This window comes from Mixophyes fleayi, chromosome 1 (genome assembly GCF_038048845.1).
Source record: "Mixophyes fleayi isolate aMixFle1 chromosome 1, aMixFle1.hap1, whole genome shotgun sequence".
Taxonomy (NCBI): Eukaryota; Metazoa; Chordata; class Amphibia; order Anura; family Limnodynastidae; genus Mixophyes; species Mixophyes fleayi.
The window spans coordinates 77,431,221-77,446,327 of record NC_134402.1 but is presented as its reverse complement, the minus strand read 5'-3'; the positions used below and the strand labels follow the sequence as shown (position 1 = coordinate 77,446,327).

Below are 15,107 nucleotides of genomic sequence, written 5' to 3'. Positions count from 1 at the left end.
TAAAAGCGACAAGCAGGTTTAATGGACCCCGGTGATCAATACCGGGAACAGAAAAAGAGACAGATCACTCATAAAAATTGATTTACGCAGTATTGGACCGACTACACACATGGGTGCTTTACAGAGGTGGTTATCAGAGCTGGGATATTGAAATGTAGAATGTGCTCTACTTAAATCCTTGTCTGCTCAGTCATCCATATGTCTAAGTGCATGTGATCACAGCCACTCCATTACTCAATAAAGAGCAATAATCTTTATCGAAGTATCCAGTTCTTCTCCAAAATGGCTGTGTGCACAGGACTTTATATTGCCCATCATAATTTTCCTATAAAATAACAAGAATAAGGGATTGCTGCTAAGAGGGTGTGCAAATCCCTGTAGACCACTGTTCTGATTCGGAATTAGTTAAAGTATAGTAGATTTCTCTACTACCAGCAGAATTGTTGTTTATATTGCCTTTATTTTGACCTAAACACGCTGGGTCAGTGAATTGTTTAGCTACATGTAATTTTATGCGCTTAGATGATATTGATTATGACGAGACTTTAAAGTCTTATTGCCCTGTTACCATTGACTATTTCTTTCATTTGCTGTTTATAAAGCTAAAACATTGTAAGAGTGTTCAGATAATTTAAGTATAATAAAAGCTTGTATCTCATGAGATGCACAAGAGTGCGGGATACCTCTTCTTTACTTCTCTTCAAAACACAGCCATGAATTTCGCTTTGGGCAAGAGAATGGAGAAGTCTTTGATATTTATGAGCACCAATGACAATTGATAGCGTGGTGATTACTTGAAAATAGGACTGTTTTCTGGAAAATATAACACCACAGAGTAGGGTGTGAAAGAAATACAGCACATTTGTGAAAATGTTAAGAGATTATGTCAGCTTTTGCTCTCATTTAGTTGTAGGGATCTTTATATGAAAATGTTCTGATAAGTGTTGGGTTTGGTAATTGACATTTCTCATGAAACTAAAAAAAGTTTAAAAGATCAGTTAAGCTTCAAAAAGCTATTACTTAATTACTAACTATTTTGCCCCTAAAAATAAGGCATAAAAAATGTGATGACCTGTAAAGCATGGAGATGAGCAGCCTGTAGTAGAATTTTTCTCTGTAACCTTGGGGGTAGCACAGTGGTTAGCATAGCTGTCTCACATGTTTGGGTTCGTGGTGATGATTCCAACCAGAGCCCTATCTGTGTCAAGCTTGTATGTTCTTCCAGTGTTTGCCTGAGTTTCTTCTGAGTGCTCTGGTTCAACCACATGCCAGTTTTTTTTTTTTTTGGTTTTTTTTAGAGATTACCTTAGTGTGTGTTTGTGTGGTAGGGAATATAGATTGTAAGCTCCACTGGGCCAGTGGAGCTTACATGGAACACTCACTGTAGAGCACTGTGAAATATGTAGGCACTACATAAATAACTTACTAAATAACCTTGCTTGTATTTCATGGAAAGATGTGCTCACTGGCTTTTAATTGTCATTTTGAAACACATTAAACAAAATGTATCCCGAGCCAGTGATACCTTTGGAAGCAGGGTCATCCGTTACAGAGGCTTAGTAAATCCTGATATTACATGAATATTGGTTTAAAAAAAAAAAAAAAAAAAAAAAAAAGTTAAAACATTGTCAGACAATTTTGTTTTTACTTTTGCATTTGATCTTAATTTTTGAGGGCCCACTGATCCCAAAATGAAATTTCTCTCACTCATTTACATACCTGGCAAATCATTGACAACAAATGCAAGTCAGATGCACATTACTTGCATGTTACTTTGATAACAATGTTCTCCCAAGAACCTATTTCCCGGGTGCTTCACCCGGCTGTTTTTACTTGCCACCCGGCTCTTGGAGCCCCAAAAAAGTCCTATTCTAATAGGAAAAACAATTCTGTTTTATTATAACAGGCACTATGTGAGCACTACAGCCAGCAGTGTGTATTAGACCCCTGACCACCAGTCTGACCAGGCAGGTGTGGGCCATATCCACCAACATTTTTCATTATATTGCCAAGTATTACAACTGCCCCCATCCGGCTGCTTCTTAATGCCACTGAGCTGGCAACATTTCCTGGGGAGAACACTTGATACAAAAAACACATTTGAATAGCAATACTGGTTATTATTGTATTGTGTTTATTGTGGCAAAGTTGAAATGTGCAGCTGACTTTAGGTCTAATATGGGTTGAATATGTTCGCCATTCACATATATATACATATATACAAAAAAAAAAAAAAAAAAAAAAACTGGTTACAGGCAAATTTCTGGGAATGGTTTTGTTGTGGTTTAAGGTCTTCTACAGTGATTGTGCAGATAGCTACAGATGTCACTTCTATGTACGGTTGTCATTGGAAAACTGATGTAAGCAAAGCTCACAACTCGATACAAACATAATCAGCAGCAGAATGGCAAGCGTATTCAAAGAAAACATCCTTATAGTCATGAGATAAGAACATTGCCTTAATCTCTACACATCCTCAGCTATTAAAAGAAAGAATCAAGGGCAAAAAGACCAGTGTAGCAGTGATTAAATCATCATGGTTCATGAAACACTCAAAAACGGATCTATGATTAAGTTAAAAAAAAGGGAGGTTCGTTTGATACTAATAGTATGAACATGCATAGCACTATTACTAAATCACATCTTTCATTATTTTAATATAGAGATTTATATTATATATAAGTATCCCTACTTTATTGGATCATCAGCTTTGCAGTGTCCCCCATTAGAGCGACAGAGAAATTGGATCTTTTTCATTCAGATGAGGCTATGAGAACTTTCCAGAGGCATTCAATACGGTCACATAAGATGAGGGTACTAGGTTTAAGGGGGGGGGGGGGGGGGGGGTGGAATAGCCAAATGGTTGAATTTAGTAGTTCTAAATCTTTTATTTTTATTACCACTTGTTTACTTTACTATATTTTATCATTTTTCTTTTTCACCTTTGAAATATCTGGGTAACATTTTCTCTGTTGCTTAAACAAAGGCTAATGTGGGATCTTATCGTAGATTATCTTACAAAATGCCAAAATCAATACAATTGCTGCATTACGAGATAATAATGATAACATTAGTTATGAACCCTGACTGGCATCATTTAAGAATATCTAAGACATAACATATGCGTCAATGACTAGCATACTATAATCCAAGTAAATATTAAGCAGTTCGGATGAGAAGGAGGGGTGGGGACATTTCTAGACAACCCCTTTTTTTTTTTTTTTTAAAGGTCTTGCCACCCCCATTTCATTACAATAACTATGCTAACTATGCAATACTTACATAATAGGGTAAAACAGATGGAAAAAAGTACTTGGGACTACTAGCAGAAAGTAAAATAGTAGCACACTACCAGGAATTGGCTTCAAAGGGGAAGAGAATCGTGGGATGCATAAAAAGGGTTACAATACATGTGATGAAAAACAATATATTACCATTGTATTACATGAGCTGATGAATATGGCTGTAGGACATAGAACGAGAGGCTGCAGACGTTTTATAGTTATAAAAACTAGATTTGCTTACTTTGGAAAAAGGCACATTAAGAGGTAAATTAATGAATACAAAAATATTTGTCAAAGAACATTTCATATCACGTACCATATAGATGACTGCTGTGAAAGAAAGACTTTCATCATCATCAGCATAGAAACTGTATTCTTTACTGCAAGGGTGGTACGTGCAAGTATGGACATTATGGGGGCAATTCATCCAAGGAATTGATCAGACTGCCATTATTAGGGGTAAAGGAGGGATTTCCCTCTTCCTCCTGTTGTGAGGCTATATTGACAGTCACTAAGGAAGATTTGCCCTCCTCTGGATCAATGCATTGAGTTTATGAAAGGCTGAACTTGATAGTAACGTTGAAAGGCACAGTTCTAACATTTAGCAAATACTTCGAAACAATGAAGGGGTAGAGGAACCCACCCCCCAAAACACAATGCAATAAGAAATTGACAGTTTTTGATTAAAATATTTAATTAAAGCAAATTAGGAACACAAAACTAAAGTAGTGAAACTTTACAAGCATCCCCCACCCCCCAGAGACAACAACTATACAGAACTAGACTTAAAAATGTTTAATAAAAACAAAAACAACCCACCCACTTTATGCACATACCTGATAACGAAACATCACATTTAAACTAACAGCAATGCAACATTTTCCATATCTAGGCTTGTATTTAAAGTATGTAACAGTCACAGAATTTTAGCAGCAGTGCCAGTTTTAGTAGCTATAAAAGGCCTAACTTTACATCCGTACACCGGTGAGAAGCTACAAAGCCAGGATACATCATGTGACAGTAACTAGAGATACAGCAAGTCTTCACAAAGGTGTTGAACTCTGTCTGCTGTTATTGATCGAATCAAAGTCAATGACTATGTTTTTCCGCTTGGGAACAAATTTCCTGAAAATATAAAAATATATATAGGTTATATGCCCAAACTAGTTTTGCCATCTCTAGAAGGATAAGAGAAAGGAGGAGGGAGCGATCCATTGCCTAGGCTTCATGCTCTCTCTAGAGTAGCCAATTATACTGCCCCATGCAGAGAGAATCCTTAGAAGGGATAGACTGAAACAAAAAGACACATGAGGTTGCTGAGGATGTGTGTTTTTCAGCTAACAGAGATCATAAATTATAAAGGAAAAGAAAACATTTCTAACAACTGAGCTCCAGGAGCTGGTTTCATTGCTAAAGCTTTTTTTCCCAGTTTGTGCAAAATATGCTGTCCCTTCTATTTCTCTGCTAAAGTTACATTAAAAACTGAAGTATACGTGGTGGAGAGAAAAAAAAAAAAAAAAGTTTAGAACAGCAAAATCTCACTGTTCTTAAAGAAAAAAAATTGCTGCTAAGTCCCATTACAGTATTGCAGGGTGTTTAGTACCTATGACATCACTGATATTTTCGTTACCATAATACCTGAAAATAGGCTAAAACTTACATCAAGAGCGGCTCCTACAGGACCTGAATTGAATGTACCACCTCAGCCAAACAGACTAACCCCATACCGCCAGAGTTTAACACACACTCATTTCTGGGAAGTTTCACACTACAGAAGCACTAGGTCGGTGGAAAAGCATATTCACAAAATCACACTAGTAAAGAATATTTTTAAGTTACATGCAATATGAAACGAACAATGTAGCAACATTTTTTTTTCTACTTGAAGCTACAATTTTACATAATTATTTATTTGGACAATAGTTTAACATTAATGTATTTATCTCCACAGTCCATTGGTTTAAAGTGCAAATATTATTTAACAGAACTGGTGTTTTGTGCTTACGTGTATTTGATACCAGTGAGGTCAAGCATATGCCTTGAAGCTTTCATTTCTGGAGAATCATGATACTTATCAGACATGTAGATCACTTCTTTAATACCTAAATACAAAAATAATTTAGCATCAGGTCCAAAACAAACACCAGAGTAGTATCTGCTATAGCACAACAGTAGCAAGAAGATAAATGAAACCATAAACATGTGCTGTAACATCGCATTAGTACCATTACACTAGACTTAACCCTTTTCTTTGTATTTGCATTAAAGTGCTTACCCAGATACATACTGATCTATCCTGTTATGTGTTATTAGATGTGGCTTATAAACCCACTCACATTACACAAGAAGGATGTAGAGCACATGTGATTAATGACTAGAATAGAAGTGTGAGGGACTCACCAAAATTATGGTGAACTTTCAAGATTTAGCCAGCTAAAGTATAGTACCATTATCTGTATTCTTGCAGCACATCCTTATGTAGTTATAGGATTACAGAATAGGGGTTCAATTAGATGGTCCTAGTCACCAACGTAAGCAAAGAAAACAAAAAACAAAACCCAACTTTCATAGGTGATACTATACAGACGATTTTACTTCCAAGGATTTGGGACATTAAATAGGTGGAATACACTATGGTAATTAGCAAAAGTTTCCACATAACATTCTACTGCTTAGAGATTGAGCTTGAAGCGAGTTAATAAGGAGATCGACCACAGAAGAGGGAGCCAGTACTGGCTTCATAACAGGCCACTATTCACACCACTTTCCTGTTGGGATATATTTCTGCTGTAATGCTATGGAGGGTGCTTAACGCAAGGCCTTACCTGCTTGGATTATTAACTTGGCGCACTCATTGCATGGAAATAAAGCAACATACATGACACAGCCTTTTACATCAGAAGAATTTTTGTTCATAATGGCGTTCAGCTCCGCATGGCAAACTAAAGATCGGATAAAAATAAATAATCAAATACCATCAGCACCAGCAGGGGTTTTTATAATACTCTGCAGTTTAGCTATTCTAAAGTAAACAGCCAATTCCTAACATGAAAGGCGCACAATGCATTACTTTACTGCAGTTAGTTCACGTGCATTCCACAGCAATGAAGCCACGCAGCATTGAGTATTGCATGTGCAACTAGATTTAAATGGCTGACACACTAACCATTTGTATTTAGATATCAGTTATTCCTCAAAGCCTTTATATTAATAATAAAAACAAAAACAAAACAAAACCACGAACAAAGGGGGAAAGAAATAAAATAAATAAAAATAGAACACCCAGGAGGAAGCACCGATAGTCAAAAGTGGTCAGTTCAACTGATCGAACCACCATCGGCAACAGTCCAATCAGCTTTACCGACAGCCGTCTACTGAGCACCAGCCAGTTATGGACAAACAGCGAGGGGTTCCCTTTAGAATGTCATTCTTGTTTATCACCAGTTACAACAGCATAAAGAAAAATTTGAAAGGACATCACACTGGTTTCTCTCATTCCACAATGTCAGCCTCTACAGATCACCAGTCGTGACCTACATTTAAGACTGTGCTATACAGAGAACATGCAATAAGAAAAAAAAAATAAGGTGATGAATAGTATTAGACAAATTCTAATGAAAGATTGCATTTAGAATTGCAAATGCCTCACGGTATCATCTGTTTTATTGTAAAAGCACCACAATACTCATCAGGTTGTGCACCGGACATTTCATTATGCTCACAAAGCCTATGTGACCAATTCCTACTGACAAACACAATTTAATATATAAAGAACTGCCAGAGATAAAAATATATATATGCACTGAAGCTGGAAAGTTGCAAAATCCCATTTTATCTACATAGCACATTCATAAGGTGCCGCAGCTGGGTTCTATGTGAAATATTAGAATATCACATCTAAGCTTATTTTTACTACAGCACAAATTCTATTCCAGCAATTTAGAGGGAGAATAAATGAGAATGGTTTAGCTAAAGGGTAAGGGAATCCTCCTTACCCAGTGCTCACAAAATATAGTTAAGATTTTTCTGATCCATAGGTCAAGCCATCATGTAATAAAGGGATACAAAATGTAAAAGCCAATCTACCATGATGTAATAGAAGATATGTCACAAAAAGAAACCTACAAGCAGGCATGCTTAGTTTTGGCTAAAATATATAATAACGTATACATACACTGATCCATACCACGGCTTTCTCTATTCAATATACCACTTACAGACGTTACATCTACTATAGAGTGCAAAAGGGGCAATTAAAAAGGAAGAAGCAGCCAAATTAAGATAGGATCCACCCATGAACTACTCGTTACTGCCACCCAATCATAAGCAGGTAAACCCCAGATTAGCAGCATTCATTCATAGCATGCGGGTAGACTTATCTTCCCCTTGGTATAATAAGCAGGGGTGTTAGGGACCCAGGTCCATTACACTGGTACCAGCATTGGCGATTAGGGAGGTTGGGATAATGCATAGTATTTTTCACCATGGGGTTAGTAGTTTTTCATTTTGCTTTTGGGCAGACCATTACGAAAAAGTAGCTAAAACGCCTGGGACTGGTCAGATCAGGGGGACTCCACTCTCTCCACTATATAGAAGCAGCCAAGGACAAGTGATCAAACCACAGATGCGGATTTAAAATGAGTTTTAATGAAGTATCTGTCACTCAGTGTAAACTGCGATTCTCACAGCGACCCTTTATGTGAACAATAAGTCAACCATCATGTTGCTTATTAGTCACTTGGCTTAACGTTAATACACAAGGAGAAATAATGCTGCATTGACTGAGATATAGCAAATTCACCCAGCGTTTATAGAGAGTTTTATATAAAATATCCCACGTCCGTACTGGACTGTTCAAATGTGGAATCTATGTGTAGTATTCAAGGTTAGATAAACTCCATGGTCTCATTAATGAATTTGAAGTGCATAACTGTTCTAGTCATATAAAAAAAATGGATTAATACATTCAAAGTTAGCAAGTCCAAGAAAGTAAAGCATTTACACATACCATAAGGATATTTTGTGTCAAGTTTATCTTTTGCAGTCCTCGCCCATGGAAGGACATCATCATGACAGCCATTCGGCATTCCATTATACCCAATACCAACAATCTTATTTTCAGGATTTACAATACATGCTCCAACCTAAATACAGAGAAGAGAAGAGGAAGAATCACCATAAGAAAATAGCATTTTTAAATATGTCAAATTAACCATAGGTCACGCCTGCTTCTACATTTGTGTGTATAAAACAGTGTCCCTGTACAGCCGAGTTATGTTAAAACTCGGACTTAATAGCAAACCCCACACATCATGTAATGTAACCTGTACACATTTCAGCTGATTGCGGTACACACTATTTGCTGTTAAGTGTGTGTGTGACAACTTCTGCAATATTTTTATTTCATTGCTTAATGGTTAGGATAGCTCAAAGTACTAGCATTATATGGGTAGACTAGTCATGTTTAACTACAAGAGCCTCATAATCCTGTAGCTGGCATATGGTTACTGCCCATGCTACAATATACAATACATCATGCGTCCGGTGCCAGAGCTTGGCTTTCTGAGACTGCCAGTGGAAAGGTCCAGGCTCCTGCAGATGTATTGGCACAGAACACCAAATATTAGCTTCAGTTTTGAATTTTGTTTTTATTTATATATTTGGAACATAGCATAAAAACAAAACAAAAACGTGCTTTAGAACAATTTCTAATACTGACTAACGGGTATTAATTCGGCATGGGCCTAAATAAGGAGAATTAGCTTGAGGCGTGTTGCTGGTTATATACCGTGCACTAGCGTCTGTTATGGGCTAGTTATATTTCTGGTCCACACATCACTAATGTCTATTAACCAAGCCCTGTAAATACAGATTTGTGATATGCAAGAACAATTTATTAAACAATTACAGAAACATTATTTTTTTTAGCTTAGATTTTCAATGTTACACAGGAGACCAATTTAATAATTCCCTATGAAAACTCCTCCATACTTAAATTCCACTGTGCCATTAACTGAACTGAGGAGGAGAAAAACAACTTACCATAATACTAACATATTAAATGAGATAATGAATACAATGTACTTACTTGGGAACTTGGATCTTTACTCCGCTGAGCTGATAAAAAGGCGACAGCCATAAAATATTCACACCATTCTAAGTAATCTTCTCGCTTTTTGCACATTGCATCAACTGGTTGCCTAAAAAGGAAAATGTAAATAGGACTGCATAGACCCTTAAGAATAACCCTGGTAAACAATGTAAATATTGATACCTGTCAATTATATTCAGGTGAAGTTCTAGTTCCCAAGGTAATCCATTCATTAGATCCCAGAGCAATTAAAATGGCACTAATGAATAAATTTACATAATGTGTGCAAAGGATTCTGGGTAAAACATGCTTTAAAAAGACTACATACAAGAGTTGCCAAGACTAATGTGTGCAACGAGTCAGATGATAGTCAGACATTTAGTGTTATTCACAGCAGGCAGTCTGCTGCAATGTTTGTCAGAGTACCTATTTCTTCACTCACAACATAGTTAAGCACTTTTAAAAAGGCATAATCATCGATCATTACAGGTTTGTATTATGCAAGCTGTTATTTTATATATTGAGATCTAAAAATAATGCTTGTTATGTTATGAAACTAGACCCTTGAAGTCTACATCTGCTCAAAAAAACAGCATTTTGGCAGTCATAGTAAATATACAAATCAGGGTTTTATTTGTTTCAGTATATTGTAGGTCAAACTAAAATTTGACCTACCTACTACAGTACCATCAAGCAGCAGTACACTGCAAGCTAGTTGTACATGTGCAAACACAACCCAAATTCTACTCAGTATTTTATCTCTTGACAAAGACTGAGGGGTATATTTACTAGCCTGCATGTTTGAAAAAGTGGAGATGTTGCCAATAGCAACCAGATTCTAGCTGTCATTTTTCAGAGTGTACTAAATAAATGAAAGCTAGAATCTGGTTGCTATAGGCAACATCTCCACTTTTTCAAACCTGCAGGCTAGTAAATATACCCTTGAGTCTCTTAGGGGCCTCTTTATTAATCTTCATTTTCATTGAAATTCTCAGAAAACTGCACAAATCAAAGTATCGTGCAATTATATCAACAGTGCATTGTTGTAGCTATCAGATATCTGCTGCTTTGCATTCTCTTCCACCCCCGCCCAAGTGCAGACCAGTCCCCATAGATGTCTATGGGAACTGCTATTTACAGCAATGTAGCAAGTAATGAAAAGCAATTTTCACATACGGTAATGTACGCCAGTTCAGGCACATACAGCCCAGGCTGGCGTATATTACCGTATGTGTAAAATTTCAGCTCTGCTCTATGGGGAGAGCATTGCGGTAGAGGGATCTTCGGTTCCCTCACCGCATCTTACTGCTCTCCCCCCTCCGGTCACTATCGTAAAGGTGGTCACTTTGCAATAGTGACCATAGGAAAGATAGGAGAGGGTTCTTCACAGGAGCAGCAGTTTTTGTGACTGCTGTTTCTGTTGAAGATTTTTACTAGATACACATCTTTCAATCCTTACCTTTAAGCATTTAAAGGGTTTGTGTTAAATATGGGGGTCATTAATAAATAGGGGCCTTAAGTTGCACAAATCTAATTTCTGCATTTTTTGGCATAGTATTTTTATGGACTTCTTTTTTGTTTAAAAAAAAAAATCCAAAATTTCTCTATTATCTTACCCTCAGCATCTTGGATCCCACATGTATACAGGTAAATATAATTAAAAAACAGAGCATTGATCTATTGCTCTTTTCTGCTATTATATGCTATTCCTATGTTTGAATACAGTCAATTTAACCAGATTCTTCCCAGTGACAGGTTCTGGTGTAGGCAAGTAAAAGGATGTACTCCAATATACAATGTATTCCCATTATTATACAATATACACCAGTGAAATTTACAAGGTATCAACATTCATCAACAGGAAATAGCAATTATTAGTGATTGACTGACTTAAGTGTCACCTAATTGTTACCAAACACATTTAATAGCAGTTTAATAACAAATCAAAAAGCAACAGTCTGTGACACAAAACATCTCTCCACATCCTATAATATCACATGTTAGATTGCAATGATTGATATATTTACAGAAATTGTTGCAACAGCTGCTACCAAAGAGGCCAGAGTGATCACCAGAGCAGGAACAAAGATGGCAATAACTATGAATTAACCTCACTGGGTCCAGGAGCTGATCTTTGAAACAACCCTGTCTTTGGTATGAGGACACTCCTCGATTTTACTTTGTAATATCCCATGGTCTTCACATTCTATTATAGATTGCAACCAGAGTCTAACCAACACCCTTACTCACCCTACCCTGCACATCCATCCTAATTAGTGGCATACTTCCTTCCATTTAACCATAAAGCTAAAAGTTACCAAGAGCAAGGGCCAGCTTCCCAGTGGCAGCTAGCTTCCCTATGGCCTCAAAGATTCTCCTGATGACATTAAGGCGTTTCGTAGTAAAACGATTCATTCCAAGGTAGAGCTGCCATCAGGAAGGGTACTAGCGCATAGCACTTACTGCAGCCACATTATTCATTGATTTGTACTGGGCCCCACAATTTTTGATGGCAGCCCTGTTCCAAGGATATTATATTGTAGGGTGCAGTACAAACACTTCATACATATATAATACTCATTGATTCTGGGTCATCAATTATCAGGAGTGCAGCTCTAGGAAAAAAAAACAAGCTTGATAGACCCCCAACTTCACTTAGTTTGTCTTAGTATATATCAGTGTTTTCACTCAGTTTCCACTGCTTCGTTGCTATGACAACCGCAGCACAACCCCCAGTGGTTTAGTGAGGAAACAGGAAGTGGGGGGCACTTCCTGTCTGACCAGTGAACAATAAAAGACGCCGTGCTGTTAGCTGCGCTCTGTATAATAAGTTATATATATCCCTCAAAGTCTTGTAGGTGACCAGAGGCTCCCCACTATATATAATGCTCACAATAACCTGCACGGATGTGTATTACCAACCTGCCTGCATCTGTATACACCAGTGTGTAAGTGCAACTGTATTCAAACTGTTACTACTGTTGAACTACTGCTGTACTAGTTACCAACTGTGAGTAGTTGCATTTATTCATCTGTTATCTTTAAAAAACAGAAACCTATTTAAGTTACAAAAGCGTTGCGGCTTAACATCCACGTTAACAACGCTGAAAACCTTTATTAACATCAAAAGGTATAACCAACAGTTTGAACGGTCACCAGCAGTGTGATCCTACAACAAACAAATGGTTGTAGGATGAGGAACAAGCAGTCAGCAACCTTCAAATCGAATTTTCAACCATGAAGACTATAAAAATTCAGGATAGAACTGTAAATCTCTTAGAATTCTCTTCATATGTAAAAATAATTACCATAATATTTCTGACTTTCTGGAGGAAATATCAGATCACCATATTTTAGGTTATCACAAGTTAAAGTACCTATGAGTCTTCAGAAGAGTACAGTACTTAAGGTTATATTTATGAAAGCACGGTAGTGCACTATCGTGCACTTACCGTGAAATTAAGGTCCCACAGTGTCCTCCAGATATTTATGAAAGGTACACCGCAGCAGATATCGTAGATTTGCACTCCTCATTCTACAGTATGGTGACTGCTCCAAGCGCAAACATTTTTTTCGGAAACTTGTCTTGATAATGTACATCAGCTGAAGCTGGCGTCCATTATCATAATTGAAGAAATCCAATGCTGTCAGCTCTGCTCCGGAGAGCAGAGCTGGACAGCGCATGTGTGGAGAGATCACATGATCCCTCCCTGTCACTTACCGATCTCTCTCTGAAACGATAGTTGCAGAGACAGAGAGGGGATCTTTGTGCGCATGTCCAGTTCTTGGAACTGCACATGCGCAATTGAAAAATTAAAAGAACGAGAAGACCCGGAGACAGCGCTTCCGAAGAGGGGGGTAAGTATGATTTTTTACATCACAGAAACAGCAGTTTTTCGGAACTCATGTTTCTGTGCAGGGTTGTACATAAATGTGAGAAATAGTTCAATCCTTATCATTGCGATAAGGATTGAAAACTACTTTTCACTTTATGCAAATATTGATAAATGTGCCCCTTAGTTACACTGATTTGCAGCATATGACACAGATGTCTTGCATATAATTCATCGTATTCCAGGCCCTCAAATTTACAATATAATGGCCATAAAAGATCAGTACATAAGCACTTTTACTTTCTATTTATCTTTAGGACTGGAAGTTCTAGCAGCGCTCACTTTACCATAAAGAATGGCGCGATATTTGTTAATTTCCAAAGCATATATTTGGTGTAAAAGTGAAAGCACTATTGGCCACTGGACACGGAATACTGACGAATTGAGTTTAGCTTAAAATAGTTCTGGGCATGAAAAAGGACATTTAACTGCACGATCTATAAGTTCACAAATAAAAAAAAGACAACTTAAACTTTACATTTACTATTACCCGAATGAAATACAGGGACTGATTTGAAGTTAGTTACATTACAGCCAGATTAGTTAAACAACAGCAGAAATAAACCCACAGCCCGTCCTCATCATGCACATTATCATCAGATTGTTACCCGCTCGCTGCAGCCTCGCTCATGGTTCAGGTAACACTTGAAGATCTGTGACCACGTGGGTGATATTAGTATCGGGAGTGTCGCTTCCTGACTTTATCCCGGTATATTCAGCACCACTGATTGGCTGGCGTATGCCCCGCCCTACCACAGTGACACGCCCCCTGCGTGGTTAACCCGAGAGCTCCTCGTTGTGTATACCTGGTAATAGGATGTATGTTCTCTGTAATGCAGTATTGATTATATGATTGTATCCTATGGCGGCGCTGTACAATAATCTGATAATAGAGTTTTATTTACAGAGTGATCCTAGGCTAATAAACAGAGAAATACAGTGTAAACATACTCTAATATAAAAAAAGTAACTGAACTTTCAGAAAGTGGGTTGTATCCTCCATTTAGGGGTGGTTGATGTGGGGGTTTATACAATAAGTGCCATACCACCATTTCACCTATGGCTTTCATTGTAAAACTATTAAATAACATTCGCTTGCGTTTTCCATACCACCACTTCTAAATTTCGACTTCGACATAATCATGTCAAAATATCCTCTTCCCCTACAATAACCCATGCAAACCATGCCCCCACCTCTAAACATGTGCAGTAAAAAAAGTCCTTAGTGCGAAAAATGCATCTGGGGCATGCTACCATGAATGTGTCTTCTCCATAACTAAATCTAGTTATTCCCCACAACACAAAATCACGTTTTTGCATGTCAGTGTAAAATAAGGCACACTATTTATGAATGCTCCAGCCATCAGAATATGCTAAATTTTGCACCCTCATCAAGGCTTTTATCCTGAACAGGCCTCTACATTTCTTTTTCTTTTTTTTTCTGCTCCAGAATCATATTTTGTGTGTAAAGTCACTAGGAAAATGGAATGTTTGTCCTGTTCACTCACAGCTCCTTTCACTAGAACGGAGCTTCGAATGAGAGACCGTCTTTGACGCAAGCAGCGGACTTCCCCCCTTGCGTCACATGACTGCTGAGCCACAGCACATAGCCCAACAGTAGTAAACTAATAGTTTGTAATCTTTACGGGGAGTGCAAAACAAATAGGGGCATATTCAATTCCGATCACCGCGGAAAATGCGCACTACTGCCGGTAATACGGTATCGCAATAACGCAGATTTTCGTACGTACGTAAAATCCACGTTATTGCGGTACCGCGGATTACGTTCGCAGCCGTTCCGGCGCGATCCCGCGAATCGGAATTGAATATGCCCCATAG

General features: G+C 37.7%; 1 protein-coding gene across 3 annotated transcripts; it reads right to left on the bottom strand.

Moving 5' to 3' along the window:
- Window positions 1-3,953: 3,953 nt before the first annotated feature.
- DCTD (dCMP deaminase) lies at window positions 3,954-13,977 on the bottom strand. Of its 3 annotated transcripts, none has more exons than XM_075197274.1 (6): window positions 13,877-13,977; window positions 9,373-9,484; window positions 8,293-8,428; window positions 6,110-6,226; window positions 5,290-5,386; window positions 3,954-4,409 (listed from the first exon to the last, which is right to left on the bottom strand). In XM_075197274.1, exons 1-6 carry the CDS (start codon window positions 13,897-13,899, stop codon window positions 4,328-4,330), a joined length of 567 nt encoding a protein of 188 aa, XP_075053375.1. In that variant the 5' UTR covers window positions 13,900-13,977; the 3' UTR covers window positions 3,954-4,327. The 3 variants fall into 3 exon arrangements, with proteins under 3 accessions (XP_075053375.1, XP_075053383.1, XP_075053368.1); XM_075197282.1 differs by lacking the exons at window positions 3,954-4,409; window positions 13,877-13,977 and adding exons at window positions 4,423-4,574; window positions 12,828-13,100; XM_075197267.1 differs by lacking the exon at window positions 3,954-4,409 and adding an exon at window positions 4,424-4,574.
- Window positions 13,978-15,107: the final 1,130 nt, after the last annotated feature.